Source organism: Zosterops lateralis (assembly GCF_965231275.1).
Source record: "Zosterops lateralis genome assembly, chromosome: 10".
Lineage (NCBI taxonomy): Eukaryota > Metazoa > Chordata > Aves > Passeriformes > Zosteropidae > Zosterops > Zosterops lateralis.
The window spans coordinates 23736361-23758969 of NC_139770.1; the positions used below are offsets into that span (position 1 = coordinate 23736361).

Sequence of the window (22609 nt, forward strand, 5' to 3'; positions counted from 1 at the left end):
TGAACATTTGCCCCTTGTGGCCCAGCATGTGACAGTGTCGGGCACCAGGCCGGGAACAGTACCTAGAACTGTTTTTCTCTCCGCAGACTGCTCTGTCCGCTCGCGTTCCAGGAAAGCAAAGGGCGGAGGAAAAGGCTGGAGCGCAGTGCCACCCAGTGGGATGGAGGCGGCCATGGAGCACAGGAGAGGAAAAGCCTTCCAGGCACAACACTCACCCCACACACAACAAAGGAAAGGGAAACTACGTTTTGCTCTGGTTTATTTAGAAAACAGCCACACTGAATGTTCACTGGAAACAAATTAGCGTTCATTTACATTTGCAGCCTGTGCAGTCGCTTTCTTGGGAATGAAAGCAAGGTTTGCAAACTGAGATGGATTATTTTTGGTCATGCAGAACTGAAAAACCAACAAAATATCTTCAAACAAACAAACTGGTTTGAACTTAATCTAATGTGCCAAACACTGGGGGGAAAAAGCACAGCTTTGTGAGACAGAACATTATGTTCCACCAAAGTTAAAAATATTTAATTCCAAAAGCAACTTCTCTTTTTTCATTAGTAGGTATTGCAAATCCAATTTAATAAATAGTTCAGCAAACTCTGGGAGCAGACTGAGCCAGTTCAAGCACATTCCAGGGTAGATATAGCTGGGAAGTAAATTTCCCACCTACATTTCTTTGCCTGATTCGAGGTATTGTGTTGGCAGGAGTAAACTAGAGCTGATCCCCTTGTTCTTCTGTGGAGGGAAGGAATTCAGATAATTTAAGGATAAAATGTACAGAGGAAACACGGGGATGAGCATATATACAGATACCCCCCAGAGGAGCTGTGGTGGTATTTCATCGCTCCCTGAAGACAAAACCCATCCTCTGCAGCCTGTGCCACCGAGGCTCCAGGTTCCTTTTGGGTCAGACAGAAACTGCCCCGGGCACCACCTTACGGATGGGGGTGTAAGACTTCCTGAGGGTAACGCTGCCGTGGTGAGACACCCCCCGGGGCAGGACACACTCCTCTGTCAGCTTCTGAGTTTCAGGGTCCCAGCAGAGCACTGTCGCAATGACTTCGTTCTTTTCATCTCGGCCGCCGGTGATGAAGAGCTTGTTGTTGCAGGGAGAAATGCCACAGCTGGCTCTCTCGTGGGTGAACTGAGTCACCAGACACCAAGTGTCCTGCTGGGGGCTGTAGGAGTAGAGAGCTTTCATTGCCCCACCTGGGAAGGAAATGGATATTGGTTTGCACTGGCCATTCCTGTAAGGGATTTTAATTAAACCATCCACTTCAACAAAACTCTCTTGCTGACATTAATAAGAATAGGTTTCTGCCCCAAAGCCAAGAAAGAACAAGGTCACAGGATACTTTATTGTTTTGAAAGCCTGATCTGCAGAAGGCCACTTATTGTTCATAAGGCTGTGGAATTTAGGGCCAGAACAAACTGCTGTGATTCTTCAGTGTGACCACAGTGCACTAAGCAACAGATCTTTCTCATATCTGCTGCACCAGCTAAGGACACAGCTTCAGAAAAATACTGTTTTGTTTAAATGAGCTTAGATCATGGAGGACCAGCTGTGGTAAACCATCACTGTTAGAAATGGGTACAGGGTTTTTCCACTCACTCCTCTAACTTCATTGTCCATCCGTCCATCAAACCTCCTTCTTCCTGCTGCTTTCAAAAGCCCTTCCTTGTTTAGAGTTTGTCAGACTGAATCAATAAGCTTTCTATGGGTTTGTTAGACAGAGAGTGACCTTCAGTTTCTCTGTGTTTCCCAAAACTGAAGTTATTAATGAAACTTTTAGTGCACCTTTTCAATCTTGCAGTATCCTTTTCTCTTGAAAAAATGGTCAATACCTCAATTGTCAAGAAAGACTATGAAAATAAATTCCCTCCCAAGATTACCAACAGTTAAATGGTTCTTATTCTGAAAATTGCAGGCACTGAATATGTCTTCTGTAGGAGCTGCACAGAATCACAGAATTGTTGGGCTTGGAAGAGACCCCTGGAGATTATATCCAGTCCAACCCCTCTACCAAGGCAGGATCACTGGAATGGGTTACACTGGAATCCATCCAGGTGGGTTTGGAACGTCTCCAGAGAGAGAGACTCCACAACCTCATTTGTTCCAGTGCTCTGCCACCCTCAACATAAAGAAGTCCTTCCTAGGCTGAGGTGGAGCTTCTTGTGTTGTAGTTACAGTCATTGTTCCTTGTCCTGTCCCTGGCCACCACTGAAGAGAGTCTGGCACCATCCTTCTGGATAGGGTGGGGGAAACCTTGGAGCCATGGCCTTATTGATGAGGTGCAGCTGGGATCCTCCCTGCTGGCAAAGTCAGCATTTATCTGTGGTCCTTGTAATAGATGCTGAGTATTTGTACGATAGTATTTGACAATACTAGCACAGTACCTGGGGGGTGATCAAGTCATTCAGAGGTGACTTAATTGGAACAGACTGAAAACAGACACTGTTTGTTGTAGTGATTCGCCTGGCAGTTGGTAATTTGATTGCTTTGGATGCAGTAACCAAATACTCTTTTATCTTTTAAAATTCAGATGGGGCTGATTTCTATCCAGTTGGAGTAGATTTATTTCTCAGATAGATAAACAAGAGATTTACTAGTGGATGTTGCTGGCTGACAGATGCTGCATGAATGTGACTGGAGTATCATGTCCATTCTATCAGGAGTTATATCAGGTAGCCCATAAGTCATGTGCCTTCTCTCTCTGTCATCCTGTACAAACAGGGTGAGGTCAGCTCCAGTGCTGAGGACAAGCATGAGGTATTTATGTACACAAAAGGGGTGTGTGTGTGTGTATGTGCACACACATGCAGACTATAAATCTCCCTCCAGAGCACCATTAATTATTTGGTGAATACTCCAGCTCTATGCCAGCTCTCAGCACCATATTGATTACATTGCAAGTGGGAAATTCTCTTCACCAAGGCTGAGAGAGGGAGGGAGTTTTTCAGAGCTCCTGTTCTGGAAACAAATGTTCTTTTCTTTTGGTTTTCCCGGTACCATCTGGAGATGTGTGCAGGCTCCCTCCTCCCCCCATAGTTCAGCTTTCCACCATCAAAATCTTGTTCTTCCGATTTTTTTTTCCAGTTCTGGTGACTGACTGAATTAACCCCAAGTGCAATTTAGTGAGGAGCTCTGGGTCTTTGTGTCTCGGTGGCTCTGCTCCTCTGACCTGCTCCTAGAGTACTCTTATCCCTGCATAAATCCTGTGTGCAGTGGGTTGTGTAACAGCTCTGGAGAGGAGTGGGGACATGATGTAGCCATGAGATCATGCCCTTGCCTATGAACACATCTTTGGATGGCTTTAAGCTGTCTCTGGGCTAGCTCCAGCTTTCCAAGATAGCTACCATGCTAACAGGGATTTGGACTTGGTGACCTTCCCCCACATGCTGGATTCCCACCCCTGGCTGAGCTCAGTGTGAGGATCCATCTGACCCTGATTACCCTCCGTGGGGAGTGTGGGTAACACTGGCCCAGGAGCACAGGGAGCAGCCCTGCTGGGGGCAGCCCAGGAGAGGCACTGGTGCTTCACTCACCCACCACATAGATGTGGTCCCTGAAGCTGGCAGCGTTGATGCACTTGGCCTCCACGGGCATGGCAGCCCTGAGGCTCCAGGCATTGGTGGCAGGGTCATAGCACTGAGTCTTGTCCGTGGCCAGCTTCCCGTTGGGGCCACCCCCAATCACGTACAGCCTCTTCTTGTAGCTGGCTGCTGCAAAGGAGCTCACGTTGACCATCAGGGGAGCAGCCTGGGGACCAAAAGGGATCATTAGTAACCATGAGAAGCAGTCAGACTGATGCCTGCAGAGAGGAAGCCTGCGGAATTTTAAATCAGGCATCCCTTTTTCAGCAGGTTCAGAAGATGATGTTTCTAAGGATAAAGGAGAAGTATGTTCCATCTTTTTCTTAAGAGTGCAAAAACCCTTAATAAAAATATGCTCTGTTCGAATGCTGAAATTAAAATTACTTTATCAATAATTTAAAAGCTAGGAAATGTCAGAAAAGCCAAAAATCTCCTTTACATACTTACTTGCAAAAAAACCACAAGATATTTGTTCATACTGATCTTTCTACTTGCAGCTGTGATTGTTAGAGTCATCCACATTGCTTTGTATAATCTGGAGACAATGTGTAATCTCATTACTGCCATGGATTAATTGGTTGCCTAATTCTCTCCTCTCATTGCCTAAAGTACAGTGAGTAGAACTGGGGGGAGGGTTTATTCTGTTTATCTTCAAACCTGTACTTTTAACTGAAATGCATAACCCATACCATATATAATGCAAAGCCTGATAGATAGATTTTATATACAAATAAAATGTGTCAGAGCAGTAGTTTTCAGCCTGTACTCTAGCTCATGTATACATGAGTATATTCTTACTCCTTGATTTATGGACTACCAGCTTTAAAAGCCAACTAAGAAAAGGAAAGTTAGGCATTAGATGTTTCACAGGAAATGATTGGCTGGAAATCCAGGGATTTTTACCTTCTAAAGGATATGCATTTCTATAGAAAAAAAAATATTTAGGGTTTTTAAAGACCAGAAATACTTAAAAGAATTATACAAGGTCATTTTTATGCATCCAAACCCTAAGATTTTCTGATTAAAAGGTTCCAAATGATTAAAATGTTATGTGATGCAGCCTCTTACCTCTGACCAGCAGTTATGAAAGGGATCATAGGCTTCCATGCTGTTGATTCTCTGCATGCCATCAAACCCCCCAATGACATAGACTTTGCCACCCAACACTGCCATTTTATGTCTCCAGCGCCCAATATTGAGATACTCAATTTGTATCCATTTGTTGATGGAGGCGTTGTACTTCCAGACATCATGCTTTGTTTCTTTGCCACCTGTAGTGTACATGACACGTATAAATGTGATAGCACAGCCTGTATTGACTTAAAAACTCCAATAGGTTTAAATTTAAGTGTGTTTTCTCACAGTGGAAAGTAAATCATTATTACTGATTGTTAAGTGGTCCTGTTACAACAGGAGGAAATTTATGCATTTAGTTTACTTAATAGTGAAGGAAACTGAACAATTTCTACAGCCAAATATTCAGTGAAGATAAATCACTGTTCCCCACTTTACCAGACCACAAGCACTTTCATTTCAATACTGAGTGCATGACCAACCACACAGCAGGGTGACATGCAGGAGATTTTTGTGCAACACCGGGGCTCTGCAGAACTGCTGCAAAGGGGCAAATAAACAAATATAATTTAAATAAGATAGTGGAGGATGTTGCAGCTCAAGTGCCAAACCCCTTGAAGACAGGCCTGCACTGGAGAACTGCCAGGTTGTGCAGGGCAGATCCAGCCCTGTGCTTTGTGTCATAAAGCAAAAGGCCTGACTGAACTCCTACCAACAACAGTCCTGCAGGACTTGGAAGTTTCACTGTTCAACCCTGGGACCGTATGGCTGGGATCTCCTTTTTGTGCCTCTCCTTCTGGTCTCTTTCTCTACAGACTAGGGTATGCTTCATATTTATAGCTTGAAGATCAAAACTGAACCCTGCAAACTCATTCTAGAGCTGAGCTGCAAGCGGATCTTTGCTTGTGCTAAAGCAGAGAGCAGTGTTTTAAACAAGAGCTGTTGTTTTCCTACAGTTTCTGGTGTAACTGTAATACAAAGGGATCTAGTTAAGCCTGAAACCACATTTACAGACTGAGTAGCTTATTCCGTCATCTGCAACCCGATTAAACATTTGCTTCACTGGTGAATATACTGAAAAGAGAATTCATATTCCATTGAGAAAGTGTCTGCCTTCATTGGTATTCTGTACTGCAGACAGATCACTGCAAACTGATGGAGCCTATCTCTGGGCCAAATAGCAGATTGAATGGGAGATAATTAGCATGCTAGAAAGAGTCGTTTGTAATGCTTTTGTCCCAGTATTTTTCACATGTATGTGTTGAATTTTATTTGCACTCAAATAGCTGAAGTGGCCAAAGGGCCTGAATGCAGCAGTCATGGCCACAATGGGGCTGAGAGGCTGCAGGTGTTCCCCTTACTCTCCCTTGAAATTTCCCTTTGACATGAGCTTGTGCTTTCCTCCACAGGCTCATGTAGTAGCTTGAGCTGGACCAGTGGGTGAATTTGCTCCACATCAGCGGACAGGGAAAGGTTTTTGAGAGGATTGGAGGTTTATTTTGTTTCTGGTTTTCCTCTGGACAACAATTCTTTCTAATTTGAAGATAAATTGTACTAAATTAGTAAAAGCATCAGAATGGTGAATGATGATTCATGTAATTTTTAGTTACGCTACAAATGTAGTGTTTCAGGCCATCCAGTCAAAGCATTTAAAATGTTTTGAGGAAATCACGATCTAACAGTAGTCATAACCTTGTGCAAAGACTTTCTTATTTTTCAGATGCTAAAGGAGCAGGGAAGATTCCAGACTGTACCAAGATACAGAGGGAAATGAGCACATGGAAGGGGAGATCAAGGTAGGAAAAAATGAAAGTCAGGTTAGAGAAGAAGCAAATTACAGGAGCTGAAGAAAGAAAACAAAAGTAGAAGGACATGCAGGAGGAAGCAGGTGTTTAATCACGATTGAGACACTAATAATTGGTTTAGCTGAGAAAAACATGCTAATGGCTTTGGTCCACTAAGCCTTTTATTTATATGCAGAGGACAAAAAGGTGAAAGGCAAAGAGAGAATGGAGAGAGGGATCCAGAGGTGTGAAAGTAAGCAGAGAAGGAAGAAAGAAAAGCTATGAGGACAGAAGCAAAGGGAAAGCCAGCTTGGACTCACCACAGCAGGGAATGTGTTAGCCTGGCCTGGAGGTAGCCTGGATAGAACATAAAATAAAAGTGGAGAAGAGATATTGGAAAAGATGTCAGAAATAAAAGAATGCAAAAAGCCTTGAAAAAGAGGGAAGGGTAGCAAATTGATGACATATGGAAAAAAGACCTCTCAACTCAAGGCTGTGAAGGTGAGGGGAATATTCCCTAGTTGGAATGTTTGACTAAGGTTCCTCTCTACAGCTGCCTTTTAACAGGGGGACTAATGCCAGAAACTCTCTATGGTGGAATGAAAGGAAAAACCATTTTTTGTGGTTATGGGAAAAGTAATCTAATTCTTACCCCAGGATAAAGCTTTAATAAGTGTTAAATTGGAATGAAGTCTCAAAAATATGTGTATTCCCAAAAGAAAGACTGCAATGGAAGATACTTGAATAAAGGCAGAGGACCACTATTCACATCTAAGCAAAGCATTCACAATTTGGCCTACTCTCCTCCTTTCTACTCTTCTGTTTTAATGGGGTATAGAATTTGGTGGCTAGTTTTGCAGAAAGGAAGTGTTCTACCTATGATGGCCCTCTCTGTATCATGGTTTGTAATGCCACACTGATGAAAATTTGCTGTCACTTTTCCTCTGGAAGTAGAACAAGATCACCAAAGTCGGTTTTTGACAGGTCATCTAAAGCAGCTGTCAAACTGGCTAACAAGCTGGATTTTAGCATTTTGATTGTCAGAGTAAAATCTCTGTAGCTCTGGGATCAAATCCCTGTGTGGAGCTCAACTCTATCTGTGTGAGAAGGTAAACCCATCTCCTAAAGCTCTTGGGATGATGATCAGCACATGAGTTGCTCAGAGCCACTCTGGGTGTCTGGACCGTGGGATTGCATCTGGCTTTGACACTTTATACTGCCAAATTAATAACTGTGGGTGGGCACTTCTACAGTCCTCTGTGATGGCAGCTTTCAGGGGGCAGCCAAACATCAGTGACAGCTCCCTGCAGGTTCTTGACTGACTTCTGCAGAATGACTCAGATTCTGGCAGCATTTTGTTTATGCATGTGGAGCTTCCAATGGACTTGTCATGAGAAGATGCTGAAGCAAATTTTATGTCATTTTATGTTTGGTAAAATGTTCCCAAGAACCCTTCTGTGACCTTGGGTGCTGCACATGAGTACCCCTGCATATAGATCAATATTGTTTAAAAAGGAATCCTGTGCTCAAATCAGAGCTGGGCAGTGTCCTTACACATCCAGTGCTCCCTGGAGCATTTCCAAAGCCAAAGCATTAAAATCCTGTACTGCTTCATTTTTCTAAAGCTGCCTCAAGCATGGTCTTAATAAAAGCTGGAAATAATTGTGAAAACCCTTTTCTCCCCTCTTGCACTCCCCCATCAATGCCTTGTTCCTTACCCGATATGTAGACTTCATTTTTTAGAGTAATGCATGCAAACTCCACCCATTTTTTATTCTCATTCTCCGGCTCCTGCTCTGTGATTGGTAACTTTGCTACTTCCAGACGGCTTCGCCTCAAAGGATCCAGGCAAGTCACTTCTGCTACAAACTTCTCATCTTTTGTACAGCCCCCTATGATCATAAACACCTCAGACTGGAACTCGTGCATCCTGGGCTTGGTCCTCTCTGTAATAATCTAAATGCAAGTGAGACAGAGTGAGTACACAGGGCACTTACACCTGCAATGCAGAAAGGCCAGGGGACCTTCTTTTTGATTACCTGCTTTTCAACTCACAGCAGGCTTACAGCAACTGAACCAATTAGCCAAGGCTTTCTAAGTTGAAAGCCTGAAAAGCATCCTAGAAGTATTCAGTAGAGGTTGCTGTGTCCTTCCTTCAGCAGGATTTTTCCAACTCTGGACTTAGTTGCTTTTGCCTACCTACTAGGATCCTTTCCGATCCTTTTAGGAATTACCAGGATGGCACCAAGAGCTATGCAGGTGAGCAGTAGTGACAAGGCTGGGTGCATGTCAGGTAGCTGAAAAGGACAGGTTTTATTTGGGCTGACAAAGTGAGGGCAAGGTAAGGGGGCCCAAGGTTTGTGTATGCTCTGGGGAGCTTGGAGAGAGCAAGACTGCAGTTTGTGCTAGAAGAAAATAAGTCCTCTCATTATTTGTCCTGGAGAGATATGTTAGTGTCAAAACAATAACAGTTCTCAACTGTGGAGGGGTTATTTTTATTTGTTTCTTTGTGTATAAGGTCTTATTTCAAGCCAAAATTAGAAGATTTACTTAAAGTCAGCACCAGGCTCTGAAATGTGCTTAGCTCTAATTTACTGCTTGTTGGCTCAGTTCATTGACCAGGCCTTTGTTTCAGGGACACTGGGAAAGGTCACTTGCCAAGTAGGTGTTCACCAGGAGCAAAGAATGCAAGGGGTGCTTGGAAACTTGTGTTCTGCGTGGAGGAAATGCTTGCAAACAAGACCCACAGGTTAAATGCTCTGTCAGCAGGCAACTTGCTTAAAGTTTTACTCCTCTCTCTGCTTTTACCATGTTTCTATAAATCACTATAATTTATCCATACTAAAGAATATTATCTACACAGACATGAATCTTGCATTTTGACTTTGTCCAGAAAAGGATTCAGCACATTTTTATAGAACGTGAGTCCCGGAACTCGGCAGCTCCCAGGGCTCTGTTGTAACCTGTCTGCCCCCCTTGCCAGGTGTCAGCCCTGGGGAGGGCAGCTGGCAGTGAGGCCTCCTGCGGCTGCCCTTTGAAGATGAGAGTAATGCGTGTTCAGCCCGGGGCAAGGCTCCTTTACCTGCCCCGTGTGCACCTGACAGCGCTGCCCAGTGGGACGAGGCTTCCCCCTGGAGCTCCCACCACACTGCCCCCAGTCACCAAGCGTGTCTTACACAGTCACCAGCATAAGGAGCACTTGGTCTGTCCCCCCTGAGTGACACAGGTGACACATTGCTGCGAGTGATGGGGCCACGACACCCTCCTGCCCTCCTCTGACTCTGACACGTTTCCTCACACACTCGCGTCCTTTGCTCCTGTTGTGAAATCCAACCTCTTGCTTGCTCTCCCCTCTCCCCCATATTTTGACCAAGGAGATGTGACTGATACCCAACTTTCCAAAGGGGACAGGCAATGGAAGAACTAAAGATCCACCACAGCCTGCACTGAGCAGGCAGGACAGGACTCAACTGGATGTCAGGAATCTGTCTCTTGGGGTGCAGGGACCTCTGCAATAGGCAGATGAGCAGCCCTCCCCTCTGGAAAGAGACCATCTTCTTCACAGGAGGAAGAATATTTCCTTTATGAAGCATTTCACCCCATAAGTAACAGGGGAAGATGTTACATATTCACATTTGAAACAGTCATTACAGATGGTGGCACAGTTTGGTGGGGAAATTATTCCTCTTTTCTTAGTCTTGAAGTAATAGCTGAGAAGGCGAGGTGTCAGGGCTAACACCATTTGCCTTTTTACTAGGGAAGCTACCTGGGGTCTTCATTTAGCAAGGGTGTGTATGAAGGGTCAAGCTCAGGTGTTCATAAACAAGAAGCTGTGCACTTTGTTTTAAAACAACCTACCAAAAGCTTCTGAACTCTCTAAGACAGCAGGATAAATTTTGAGGCCCACTTTGCCTTTTCAGCAGCACCAGTTAGTGAAAATTCAGTGTGATTACCTTCTTCTGCCCCATGGCACTGCTCCTTTCAAATCGGTTTTGGAGCTGAAGCATGAGACATTTACAAAGAGCGCCTAATACCTTCCTGTTTTACTCACCTCATTGCCTGACAGATGGTACATTCTTGCTTCTTGGAGCAAAGGAAAGACATCTGGACACTGCCTAATGAGTTGATCAGCTTCAACAGTCTCTACAAAATACCAGGGGTCCAAGAGGGGCAGCCGGACATTCTCCAGCACGTAGGGCAGGAGAGAAAACCTTTCCGACTCCTTGTACCGCACCCAGTTCATCACAGTCTCGAACACCTGGGCCTCCTCCGTCACATAGAGCTCATCACTCTTGAGTGTGCTGCACAGGATGTCTGCTGGCAGCTCCAGGAACTCCTCATAGTTCAGCACCTGGGTGAAGTTCTGGATAATGTAGTTCTGCACCTGCTGTTTGAGGCTGTGCAGGGAGTGGGCATCAGCCAGCCTGAGGATGCCAACGCAGTTCTCAGGCTGGAGTGCTTCGGTGAGAAAACTGGCACAAGCATCCACCATGCGCAGGAACTGTGGGCAGAAAAAGCTTGTATGAGCACAGCAGGGTTACTGTGCACCTGTCACAGGAGGGCTATGGAGCAACCAGCTGTGCCCAGTACAGCAAAGAGCTGGGGGAGACTAGAATTAGATCATCTGAGAACAGGCATCTCCCAGGATCTGCAATCTGAAATGAGAATTTCTTCCTCCCACTGCTTTTATTTCCTCTGCATCCAACTGCTCCTTTCCCCTCTTGCAGGATGCAAAAGACCAGTGACAGTCATGAATTTTATTTGTTTGACAAAAGGGTTTCCTACTTTTCCCTTTTCCTCCATGAGATCTCAAAGCACTGGCAATCATGGAATTACAAAGCACAGATAAGGATCCCAGGCCTCAATTTGCTTCCCCTCCTTCATCTTGCAGATCAGCTCAACCAGAACAACCAACTAGAACAGAGTAGTTTTAGAGTAAAAGTGACTTCACTGTCTGCATTTATGCTCCCACCATCCAAACTCCAAATATATCTGAGGCCTTGTGAGAGTGGTGGGAAATGGGTGCTGAAGTTTGGGAGGTTTGGAGCAGTGTGCTGCCCCTGAAGGAAAGGGCAGCAGTCCTAGACTGGGGTGAGTGGCAGGAAGAGAATGGCCATCTATTTTGAGTTCAGCAATTCTTTTGAGCTTCCTGACAGACAGGGCTTTCTGGCAAGTCTGTTGTGGGGGAGGCCTTCAGAGGGTCTAGTGACCTTTGTCATCACCACTGGCTGAAAAAAATATTGATATGCATTTTACATATAGAGTCTTCTCAATCAGAGAACTGGCTGTGTTTGCATTCAATAAGGCATCACAACCCCTCTCATAATTTTCCTTGGCAAAATAACCCCACCTGAGGGTGTCCCAAATGCACATATCTAGGCCACACATGTCTGCAGGGTATTTCTAAAAACTATGATCTGAGCTGAATTGCTGACGATTATTCAGGAATTGAGAACCAGTTTTGGGTGAACCGATCAGTTACAGTGTTTCATCCTAATGGATTTTCTGTCACCTCTATGATTTCAGGTACAAATATTACCACTGAATAGTGAAATAAAGATGGATCAGAGCTAATGTGTGCATTTCCATCTGCTCCTTTTGGGCTGTTTTTCCATTGAGTGTCAGCAAGCAAACCATTTTAACTCGTGTTTTCTCACTGGGGAAAGTTGCACAACAGTAATTGAGGGGCAAAGAGGAAGCAAAACATTTTTTAAACACTGTAGTATGTAGATTTGTTTCAGTAATTAGGGTAGAATCTTCCAGACCCATTGGTGTCGTGTTGACATATTTAGACTGTTTATCAGAGCTGAGCGATCGCAGACACTGTGCACAGACTGGTTCCTGTTTTACATTTAGCTGTGGTCAAAAGTTTAGAGAAATGCAACTGGCTGATGAACGAGGCTATGTGAGGTCTCACAATGTGTTTGCCACCATTGTGGTAAAAATAAAACAGTGGCCCGTGGTGACCCCTCAGCACCTGCCACATTCACCTTGCCTGTCTCAGGGCTCGCACGAGGCAAGCACTTGGAACTCACCAGGGCATTTCCTGGAGGATCTGAAGGGACTTGGCTACCAGGCAGGCTTCAGACCTCAGGCAGGTAAAGCATCAGCCTTATTAAGCTTATTAAGCATAAGCATTCAAAGTAATGAGACACACACAAAAAAAACAAATCTAGGATTTGCCAAGGTCATTCATCGAGTCATCTGTGAGTCTGGGAATAGACCCCGAAACAAAATTCTCACCAGGCTGCAGCAAACCTCTGCAGAGTTCTCTAATTATTTGCACGTGGCTTGTTCAGAGCGATACTGATGAGGTGAGAGCAGAGGTTCTGTCCCAGGCAGTGCACAGGGTCCCACGGCCAGCAGGCCCTGCTCCCTCGCTGGGTGCTCTTTGTGGCCAGGCAAATGCAGAACTGTGAGGTGTGGGTGTGAGAACAGCCCTGCTCAGGGCTTCACCAGAGAGCCCGGGCTGCTCGGGACTAAATCAAGGCAGGACTTTCCCTTGCTCTGCTCCTCATCTCTGCGCCGCGCTGTCTCCCCACCACTGCCTTCATTTAGACACTAAATTCCCCCAAAAGTCCCCTAAAACTTGCTGGGCATGTGTCAGTCAGTCCCAGGAGAGCAGGTGGGTGACTCAAGAGAGCATCAGAAGGAAGACACCCCTGAGCCTCTATCTCATCTGCACTCATTATTCTGCCAGAGCTCTGAATTTTCTGCTTGGCCACTGTGAGTACCCCTCCTAATACCACTGCAGGCACTTTAAAAGCCCTGTTCCCTGAGAACAGTTTCTTCTGTAAGTTAGTCCTTCTCCTAATACCCATTTCACTCCAGGTCCTCACTTGCTAGAGACATCCCATATGCCTACTTGGCCTCCAGCTGGCCTTCACTCTGAACAGTAAAATTTATTCTCCCCGTATGAGTCCTCCCTTGTTCCAGCTTTGATTCAATGGTCAAGTGTAAGCAGTGCCAAAGCTCTGCCTCCAGATAGAGCCCCAAGAAAGGGAGGGGAATGGGGACTGGAAGGTCTCTCATTCATATCCCTCTCTGTATGCAGCACACTTGGGGCTGGATCCTGCACCCCCAGTCTGCCCCTGCCCTGCTCATGGCCTCAGGATGGCTGCCAGGTACTGAACTGCATTTCCCTCGGAGTGTCTTCTTGTGTAAAGTGGATTAACACAGGGATGAGGGGTGCTCTGGGGCTCGGTCAGGCCATCAGGCTGCTGGAGCTCAGCTGTGCCCTGAGGGCAGAGCAGCCCTGCTCTGCTTAGAGAGGGAGCTCGGGGCATCCTCCATTGCTCCCAATGCACGTTGCATTCCCATGGTTGTGGGCATCACAGCCTTTGGTATTCCCATGGCAACGGGCATCACAGCCTTTGGCATTTCTATGGCAGTGGGTATCACAGCCTTTGGCATTCCCATGGCAGTGGACATCACAGCCTTTGGGGATAGTGTAGTTTCTTTTCCATCCACCCAGAAGCCTGCTTCCCTCACCATTTCTTTGCTTCCACCACCACAGTTGATGTGGTCCCTCACCCAAACCCTGCTGAGGGAATGGCTCCTACAGAGGCTCCTGGAGGGGCAGGAGCAGTGCAGACAGGTCTGGAGCTTGTTGCTGAGTCCTGGTCAGGGAAGCAGGGCTACCTGCCATGGCTCTGGGAAGCAGCTGGATCCTGACCCTTCCCAGAGGTGGAAGGAGGAGCACTCTGCAGTGTGGGTGGCAGAGGCTGCTGGGCGGGATCCAGGGTGGGCACCAACCTTGCAAGTGCAGTGGCTGGGCAGCCACCAGCCCAGACAGAGGCAGTGACTGTCAAACTCATGTTGCAACTGTGCTTTAGGTGGAAAAAATCTGTCTGGGTCACTTGAGGGTGAGGCTTAGCTGTTCAGCAGCTCCCTGTTCCAAACCCTTCACCTGCCTCCCCCACTGTGGCAGGGACGCCTGCTCTCTCCAAATAGCCCTCCACCCCTTCCTGCTCTCAGCTTTGACTGCATTTGGTCAAAACTTACTAGAGGGGAGTAAAAGAAGGCATTCATTACATAAAACGTTTCCAAAAACAGTTTCTAGAGAAAGTAGATAATTAACATTGGAATATCTAGAAGTGTGAAACGTATTACTTCTTTGGTTCTTTTCCAAGTCTGCAAGGTTAAAAAGAGGCACTGCCACAAGTTCTTGCTAGTCAGATAAGATTCTGTTTGGAATTTGGATTTCTCACATGTCACTAATCTGAAAGAATTTATCAAATAAAAATGTTACAATAAATTGCAGAAATAATCCTTTCAGCTGTTGATATATCCAAATGAAACATTTGACTCTTTCAACTCTGTTTTTCAGCAGAAATAACACAGACAAGCTGGCAGAACTCTAGTTCTGTCAGCTTGATATAGTAGATTATTAAAGATTTAGTAGTTACTAAATCTTTTTTGCACAAAACACATTTTCAGCCCAAACCCTCACATTTATAATGTGAGGCTTTAAGGCCTTATAAAACTTGATAGTATCCAAGACAACCTCTGTTTTTTAGCTGAACATTCCTGGTGTTCTAGGTTTGTCTAGTTTTTTCCAGTTTACTATTCTTCTTATGCTACCCTCACAATTTTATCATTATTCTAACAGAATTTGATGGTTTTCTTAAAGCACCAGCCTTGGGAATCAAATTTAATCTTAATTTTAATGAAGAATAGGGAAGAGACATGAAAAAAACATAAGTTTATAGTTTTGAAAGTTCCAGAAGGAAAAAAATAAACAACAAAAGGCTGAGGAATGATCCTAAAGAAGAAAAAAGGCTCAAAAGAAAAGAAAAAAATGACATAAAAGCGTCCTGAAAATGAATCAAAGGGAGCCATTGAATGCTGCCAGTTGTCAGTGTTGGTGTGTTGAAAATGTCAGTGAGTTACTGCACTGCAGGCCCAGGTGACATTAAAGTTACCTTTGTGACATCCAATCTAAACCTCCCTGGGTACAAGCTGAGATCATTTCCTCTTGTCTTATCACTTTTTACCTGGGAGAAGAGCCTGACCCCACCTGGCTACAGTCTCCTATCAGGGAATTGAAGAGATAAATAGGGTTCCCCCTGAGCCTCCTTTTCTCCAGACTGAGCACCCCCAGCTCCCTCAGCTGCTCGTCACTCAGCTGCTCGTCACAGGACTTGTGTTCCAGAAAGCAGAGTTCCAGAGCTCCAGAGCAAAATTTCCATATAAGACTCAGGGATCTGAATTCCCTCATGAACCAGGATGATCAGGGAGTTGGCTGTTTCTCACCTTCCTTAATGAGAGGACTGGACACACACGCATGTTGGCACTTGGCAGGTGGTGTTGGTTACAATTTGTTAGCAATTTGCAGCAAGGTACCAGACATTGCAATTTGGGAGACCTCACAGGTGATTTACAGGACACGTGAATACCTCGTGGACCACAGGCTGAGTAACACTGCCCAATTCCGACCTCCCACGAGTGCCAGGTCATGACTAAAGCCCTTTACATCACAAGTGCTACAAAGGAGGATGCTAACTGTGGCTGGCAAGCTTCCATCTCAAGGCAGGGGAGATGGAGAGGCAAAGTAGCTCCCTGCTCTGGCCAGCCATGCCAGCTGCTGCCCACTAACCCTTCTGACTGGTCTTCACAGGCTGACCTGAATTTTGGGGAGCCTTGCCAGGCAGGAAGCACGTGGCAGCAGCTCTTTTCCTGTTTGCATGGCACTCAGCACAGCAAAATCCCAGTACATTGCTGCCACTGCCATTTTTTTACCTTCATGTAAGAAAATATGATGCCAAATGCTTCCAGAAGCCGTGAAATCAGAGAGGTTTGCAGTGTGCTAGCCAGGGTAAGACAAGGTGTTGCTAGAGCAGTGAGATTGGATCAGTGCATTTGAGTTTTCTGTACCTGAAAGAGGCTGGCAGCTTCCAAGACTTTCTGCACATTTTGCTTTGTGATGAGCATCTTGCTGGTGTAGGTGTAGTCCAAGAGTATATTCATGGTTTCTGCATCAACTCCTTTTAGTATGATCTTCTCCTCATATTTCTCTCTTAAATCATTACAGAACATGGCCCTGGAAAGAAAGACATTTATCTTTTACTGCATTCCAGTCAGGATGAGGCATTCTGAAAACACTGGGCTGCTTAGATTTCAACACAGAATGCTCTGATTGCTTCATATTTTATGCAATTACTCCTGCTGAAAAGAAATTTTAAAAAAAAATTTTGTTGCTCTTCTACCTCTGTACTCACAAGTTTGATAAGGCACACACACATGATGGCTGGTTTACAGCAGACCTGGGGTTCCATGGCAGCAAAAGGAGCTGGGACCGTGCCTGAGTGGGACTGGTACCTGTGTCTGGACTGGTGATGTGGGGCAGGTCTGGTGCCTCACCTGCTGGCCTCTTGCTCAGTCTGCTTCTAGTACAGGTGCAGCTCATTCTGGCATTCTTCAGACTTGGTTAGTACATTTCACACCCCTTGGCAGGTCAATACCCCCCTGATCCCAGGCTGCAGGGCACAGCTGGGACTGAACCCTGAGGTCAGGCTGATCCACCTGTCTGACAGCCTCACTGCTCAGCTTCTAATACATCTTTGACCACATCAATACCAGTGGTGGGCCAGGTGAAAATGAATGGTTTATGGATTTTCTTCTTATTAAGAGTCCAGCTTTTCCTCTGCTAAATTTTGGGATTGTAGAGTTGGTACCTCTTGGCTAGAGAAGCAATTGAATTTGCATTAATTGGAATTACTGTTATGTATAAAGTGCATATTTCATACATGTAGATAGCAACTCTTCTTTGGTGGATAATACTGACTTTGAAAGGTGACCACCAGACATACCTTTGGCACTAGGCAGATATTTCATGTGGGGTATAAATCAGAAATTCTCTAAGGGCTATTTAAATCCATTTGGTATTGTGACAGCTGCAAGACAAACATACCCATCTTCCTCTGCATTTTCAATTCATAGATTTAAGTATTTCTTCCAAAGCTTTTTGCTTTTACTTAGCATTTTTACCAGCCCCTTCTTGTTCACTGCATTCAGAGAACGAGATGTCACATCACTTGGAATCTGTCTCAACAGATCAGAATTACATGAGTCCACTTGTAACTGCATTGGTGAAAAACATGTGCAGATCTAAAGTGTAATTAGGAGCGCTCTTTACCCTGCATTCCAAGCCCTTCTTTATTAGTCATACACAGTGTTGACAGGACAATGCAACGACCTTCCTCAGCCTGGGAAATGGCTAGAGGTCCCAAGTCTTAGGCCACGCTTTTCTTGTAAAAGAAGTGCCTGAATTAAGCTGTCTGATTGACACATCTTACTGGAACCAAGATGTAAACAGATTTTATTGCAAAGCAGTTAGGCACGATGAATGGCAAATGGATGGAGGCTACCAGCTGCTACTTGCTCTAAGAACTACCTGTTCCTTACCTCAGCAGAAATTTTATAGCAAGGTCTTAGTTACCTCAGTGTGCAAAACTGCCTCTGGATAGAGAAGCCTAATTTTTGAGCAGGAAATTTGTGCAGAGAAGTTACTTGCCAGAAAAGTTATTCAGCCAAAATTCTCATTTTACCTTTCACTCATCTCAGCTCATGAGGCATTGCTTCACTGCCCTGCTTCATAGTCCAGCTTCTGCTGAAATCAGAGTATTTCGAAGGTACCTAGAGAAATTCTCCTTAACTTTGGTGACCACAAGATTGGGATTCATTTAGCTTCTCTCCCGCTGGCACTGTCAAGTGATGTGAGAGGGGATGTGTGGGCGATGGCCACCTGACAAGAGCAGCCTCAGTTCCCACTGTTCCCTGGGAATGGGTTTCAGCCCCATGGGAGAGGGAGGCTGGCACAGGACAGCTGCCCCAGTCCTGTGGGATTGACAGGTGCCGGATGCTTCATCTCAATGAGAAATGGGCCCATGGAGGGTGCAGGTGCTGTCTGCTCTTCTTCCTTTCATCTCTTGAGCTGCTGACTCCAGACTCGTATTGAACCATCCCTGTCGGGGAGGTGAGAGTCTCACTTCCGTCCCACAGCCCGGAGTGTTTGATGGGGTCAGTCAGAGACACCCAGGGTTACACTTGTGCAAGGCTGCTCAGACACAGCCTCAGCATCCTGGTGGTGGCTTTGCACAGGGGTCTGGTCAGAGTGCTTTGGCCTATCTCCTAATCTTTGTAATTGGTTTAGAGCTGCCATCCACTCCCGATTTCATGGGGTGTGGATTCATGTAATGTGGCTGTGAGCTGCAGATATCACACATCTAAAGCACGGTGCTCTCCCACCAGTTCTCTGCTCCAGATCGTGGCAGGGCTGAATTGGGCAGTGCTGCACAGGAGAGCTGGCTCCTGTGGCCTTCCTTCTGCACACGTGGAGTGGTTCTCATTACCACCCTGTGTGCTGGCAGAGGGATACCACTGACACCACTCAGGCTGATCAGGCCAAGCTTCTCTCCTAGGGATTAAAATGGTGTCTCTGAATCTTTCTGAACTTACCCTCTAATTCCTTCAGATGTGGCTACTGATTCCATTGTATGTTTTCCTGGTTCTTGTCCCTGTGTGATTCTAAACTGCACCTTTGAACCAACATGTACTCTAAGAAATGCACTTCTGAAGTGAGGGCCCAGTTCCGAATTTGGATACCCAAAAATGGGTAATTTTAGAAAAAATTCTAAATCTTTTCCAATTCAAAATTGGAGAAATCTCAATAAAATTAATGAGGGATTGCAGTTTGTGAGGCACTTTTAAAGCACCCTCCCCCACTGGAATGCTTGTGCATGGAATTATGAACCTGACTTCAAACAACTGTGCTGGAGCTCAAGGATGCTCTGGAAAATGTCTTCAATTCTCCCAGCCCCATTCTCCCACTACTCTTGGGCAGTGCAGGATTAAAGAACTACTGTTCCACCTTAGTCCACTGGTATTTCTCTTCCCTGCTTTGTCACCATCACAGAGGTTAATGGACAGTGAATGACTTTATGTCTATAGGTGCAGGACATCACAAGAATTAGTCTATCTACTCTCCAGCAGTGCAAAGAAGGACTAGGAGTGGTTAGCTTTGTTTAACTGTTCCAGTCAGCTTCTGTAGATTGCCTGCTCTGTGACACCCAACGTTCAGGAAGGGGGTTGTGCAACTTGCAGGGGAATGAAGCCCATGAGTCACTGACTGGCTCCCTTTGCTTTGCTCCCCTGCATGGCTGTTAGAGGTCCTGTAATAGCATGGAGAGTACTCTCAGCAACAGTCTGATTTAAGAATTCTTTCTTTCTCTGGGGCCGTGCAGCTTCTAGAGAATTATGGCAAGTCGAATGAAGCCTCCTCGTGAGCAGCAGAACCAGTGAAGCTCAGTTCCCTGCAGACTTGCGTCCTCCTTTCCCTCCTCACAGTAACCTCAGCTTCCCCTTCCTGAGCCCTCCATTCTCCCTCATTATTCCTCTCACACATTTCAGGGTCCCTCCCAGGAGCTGAGCTCTGTGCTGGCTGTGCCCAGCAGGGCAGGGCAGTCTGGGCATTGTGTGTGCTGGCTGCCCAGGACACCCTGCTCATTCCCTGCAGAGGTGCCTGGCCAGCATCTCTCCTCTCCTCTCCTCTCCTAGCTGCAGATTTCCATCAATCTCACAGGAACTTCAGGTTTCAGATTTCAATCCTGTTCCAAACGTGACTGAAACTAACTCAAAGAGTCATGACAAGAGGCACTGACAGACAGGTAATAAATCTCCACTCTGTGGGAAGCCAAATCTCTTGGCTTCTGTGGGAAGCCAAGCCAAACAGAAGTGCCCAGAGAGGCAGACCCTAAACAAATGCGCAGTTGTCTTTGGATGAGATTGCTTCTGTCCAGGTATCCCCCTCCTTCCAAGGGACAGGCTGTAGCTCAGGAAAAGCTCAGTGGAAAGCTGGCCAACAGCTGTTGTCATAAAACTATCTTGCCTGGTTTTAACTGGGAAGTCCTTCTGATTCCAGCACCTCTACTTATAGTGAAATTGGGGTTTTTTGTCAAAGTATCATTATGATAATTTTGATTTTAATTTGTGCATCTGCTGTCCATTATGCAAACAATGCTGGTAAGAAATATTTGGCCATGTCTGCTTTTAGTTGTGTATTTTCTCATATGCAGTAAATATAGTCTCTCTGTAGAAATAATACCTGTCTCCAAATATTCACAGGCACAATATTCTAGATTAGAAAAGCAGAACTATTCTTCCAGGCACTATCAGCAAAGCTTACCAGACTCCATTAAAATTAGCTTTCTGCTAATGTCACAAGTGGTCACAGGTTCTTTTTTCTTGTGTTTCCTCTGTTAGCTCAGTCATCTGACCAGTAAAAAAAAAGAAAGAAAAAAATCCCAGCCATGCAAATGTGATGGTCTAAATGATGTTGTCTAAATGATAATGGAAAATCTGTGCTAGAACTGATACCAAGTTCCTCTGTGTGTCTAAAATTTGTTCTTGTTGGCCACTGGTCTCAGATAGAATATCTATTGTACTGAAAGAATGAAAAATTCAACCAGACCAGAAGGAGACAGTGAAGTGGCAAAATTGCTTTCAAGGAGCTATTTCCCATTGCAACTGATTTTCAAATGGAAAATTCCTTCTCTTTCCCCGTCGACAATTTAATCCAATACATATTTTTACCCCAGAATGGTAATAGGGAAAAATAACAAGTTCCAGAACCCCACTCCTATTTCAATAAAAACAGCCTGCTATCTGAATGGGTATTTCTCTTGTCCCAAAGGGACAAGCCGAGTGGCTAAAGATACTTGGTTAAAACACCCTTTTCTCATGCACTTGTCTGCCAGTACTCTGTCTTCCTTTGCATGCCTCCAGCAGAGTTTTTGAGTGCTGGTATCAGAACTCCAGCAAATCCACAACTTGGCACCTGCCTTATTTAAGTCTCCAACCTTAAAAAACAAGCTGAAAGACATAAGGAATTAGAAGCTCACTGCAAATCTTTAGTGCCCATTTTGCACTCCTTGGAGACCTACAGCTCAAGTCAAAGAAGCAAAATAAGTTTATTGGTTTTGTTTGTTGCAAACCTTACCTGAAATAATTGCTTGCTGCAGCCAGGACCACTCGGTGACAGGAGAATTCCCTGCTGTCCACGCACAGGATGACGTCCGTGAGGGAATTTTCCAGCCGAAGGTTCTCCAGGCCATTCTGGAGCAGCAGGGAGAGACCTGTATCGTCAAACTTGACCTTTTCACCACTGGACACTTCCACCAGATCCCCCATTTTGGTGGAACACTCATTGTTCAAAGAGGTGTCAGGCTCCTCAGAGCTCCTCTCCAGTGTGTCCCCCATGCTCTGGGCAGCCCCGTCTCATTCTGTTGGTGCTTGGATCTAAAAAGGGCTCCTCAGCTTCAGGCAAATCACACTGCAGAAGTTGGGCGGATTTCCTGTCCAGAGGTCTCCGCTTATCTGTAGCTGTCACACACACATAACAGGAAGCCTTGCACTTTCTCATCCTGTTAACACAAACAAAGGGTGGGTTTTTTTCAGTGATTTTCAGGCAGTATCAACGTTTTTAGAAAGGCCTTAAGATGCCACTGGATGTGAGAAGATTACAAGTGACAGGGACAGCCTGCTTCCCACCCTCAGGCCAGTCCCTGGCTGTTATCTGGCTCTGCTGGTTGTATTGATAGGTGAACCACATGCCTATCAAGCACTCCTAGTGGACTGGGCTGCTAAGGGTAAAAGCAAAATATTTTATGTTTCTTTTTCCAGGTATGCAGTTATTAGTAACCGAGCTGGTTTGGGGGTTGGTTTTGTTTTTAATAATATGCCTGCATATTCAGAACGGCCTCCAAGTGGATGTTTCTAGCCCTCATGACTTGTTAGCTGGCAACCATTGCATGGCTTTTCTTTAAGGCTAAATGGGCACAACTCTCTCAAGGACATGGAGCAGCATCAAAGATCTCACAGCTGGCGGTGTTCAGGCTCCCCTGCTGGGCACAGGGATGTGGTCCATGCAGCCAGAGCCCTGCAACCTGCTCTGACTAGCAGTGAAAGCCCAGGGAGAGAGCCTGGGGAGCAGTGTACCCGTGTCATCCCCACCAGCCTCACTGATGGGCGTAGTTTGGGGCACAGCTGCATCTGACTTGTCCCCAAAGTGGTGAGTGGTGGGGCCAAGTCTGCACACCTGGCAGTGGGAACACTGCAGGGGCTGGACCTCCAGCATGACAGCAGCACATAGAGCACAG

General features: G+C 45.6%; 1 protein-coding gene across 2 annotated transcripts; it reads right to left on the bottom strand.

Moving 5' to 3' along the window:
* Positions 1–498: 498 nt before the first annotated feature.
* KLHL6 (kelch like family member 6) lies at positions 499–21773 on the bottom strand. Of its 2 annotated transcripts, none has more exons than XM_083868627.1 (7): positions 21451–21773; positions 16329–16494; positions 10504–10953; positions 8171–8408; positions 4663–4865; positions 3547–3760; positions 499–1209 (listed from the first exon to the last, which is right to left on the bottom strand). In XM_083868627.1, the coding sequence occupies exons 1-7, from the start codon at positions 21708–21710 to the stop codon at positions 908–910; spliced, it is 1833 nt and encodes a 610-aa protein (XP_083724753.1). In that variant the 5' UTR covers positions 21711–21773; the 3' UTR covers positions 499–907. The 2 variants fall into 2 exon arrangements, with proteins under 2 accessions (XP_083724753.1, XP_083724754.1); XM_083868628.1 differs by having other exon boundaries at positions 1086–1209; positions 3551–3760.
* Positions 21774–22609: the final 836 nt, after the last annotated feature.

What these genes read in the sequence shown, in the direction of transcription:
- KLHL6 (XM_083868627.1), bottom strand. Translation starts at nt 21,710, where the DNA reads ATGGGGGACACACTGGAGAGGAGCTCTGAGGAGCCTGACACCTCTTTG. An exon ending in AAGCTGCCAGCCTCTTTCAG is followed by an intron (nt 10,954 to 16,328) that starts GTACAGAAAACT and finishes TTCTGCCCACAG; the next exon opens with TTCCTGCGCATGGTGGATGC. An exon ending in AAATGAAGTCTACATATCGG is followed by an intron (nt 4,866 to 8,170) that starts GTAAGGAACAAG and finishes TGTACACTACAG; the next exon opens with GTGGCAAAGAAACAAAGCAT.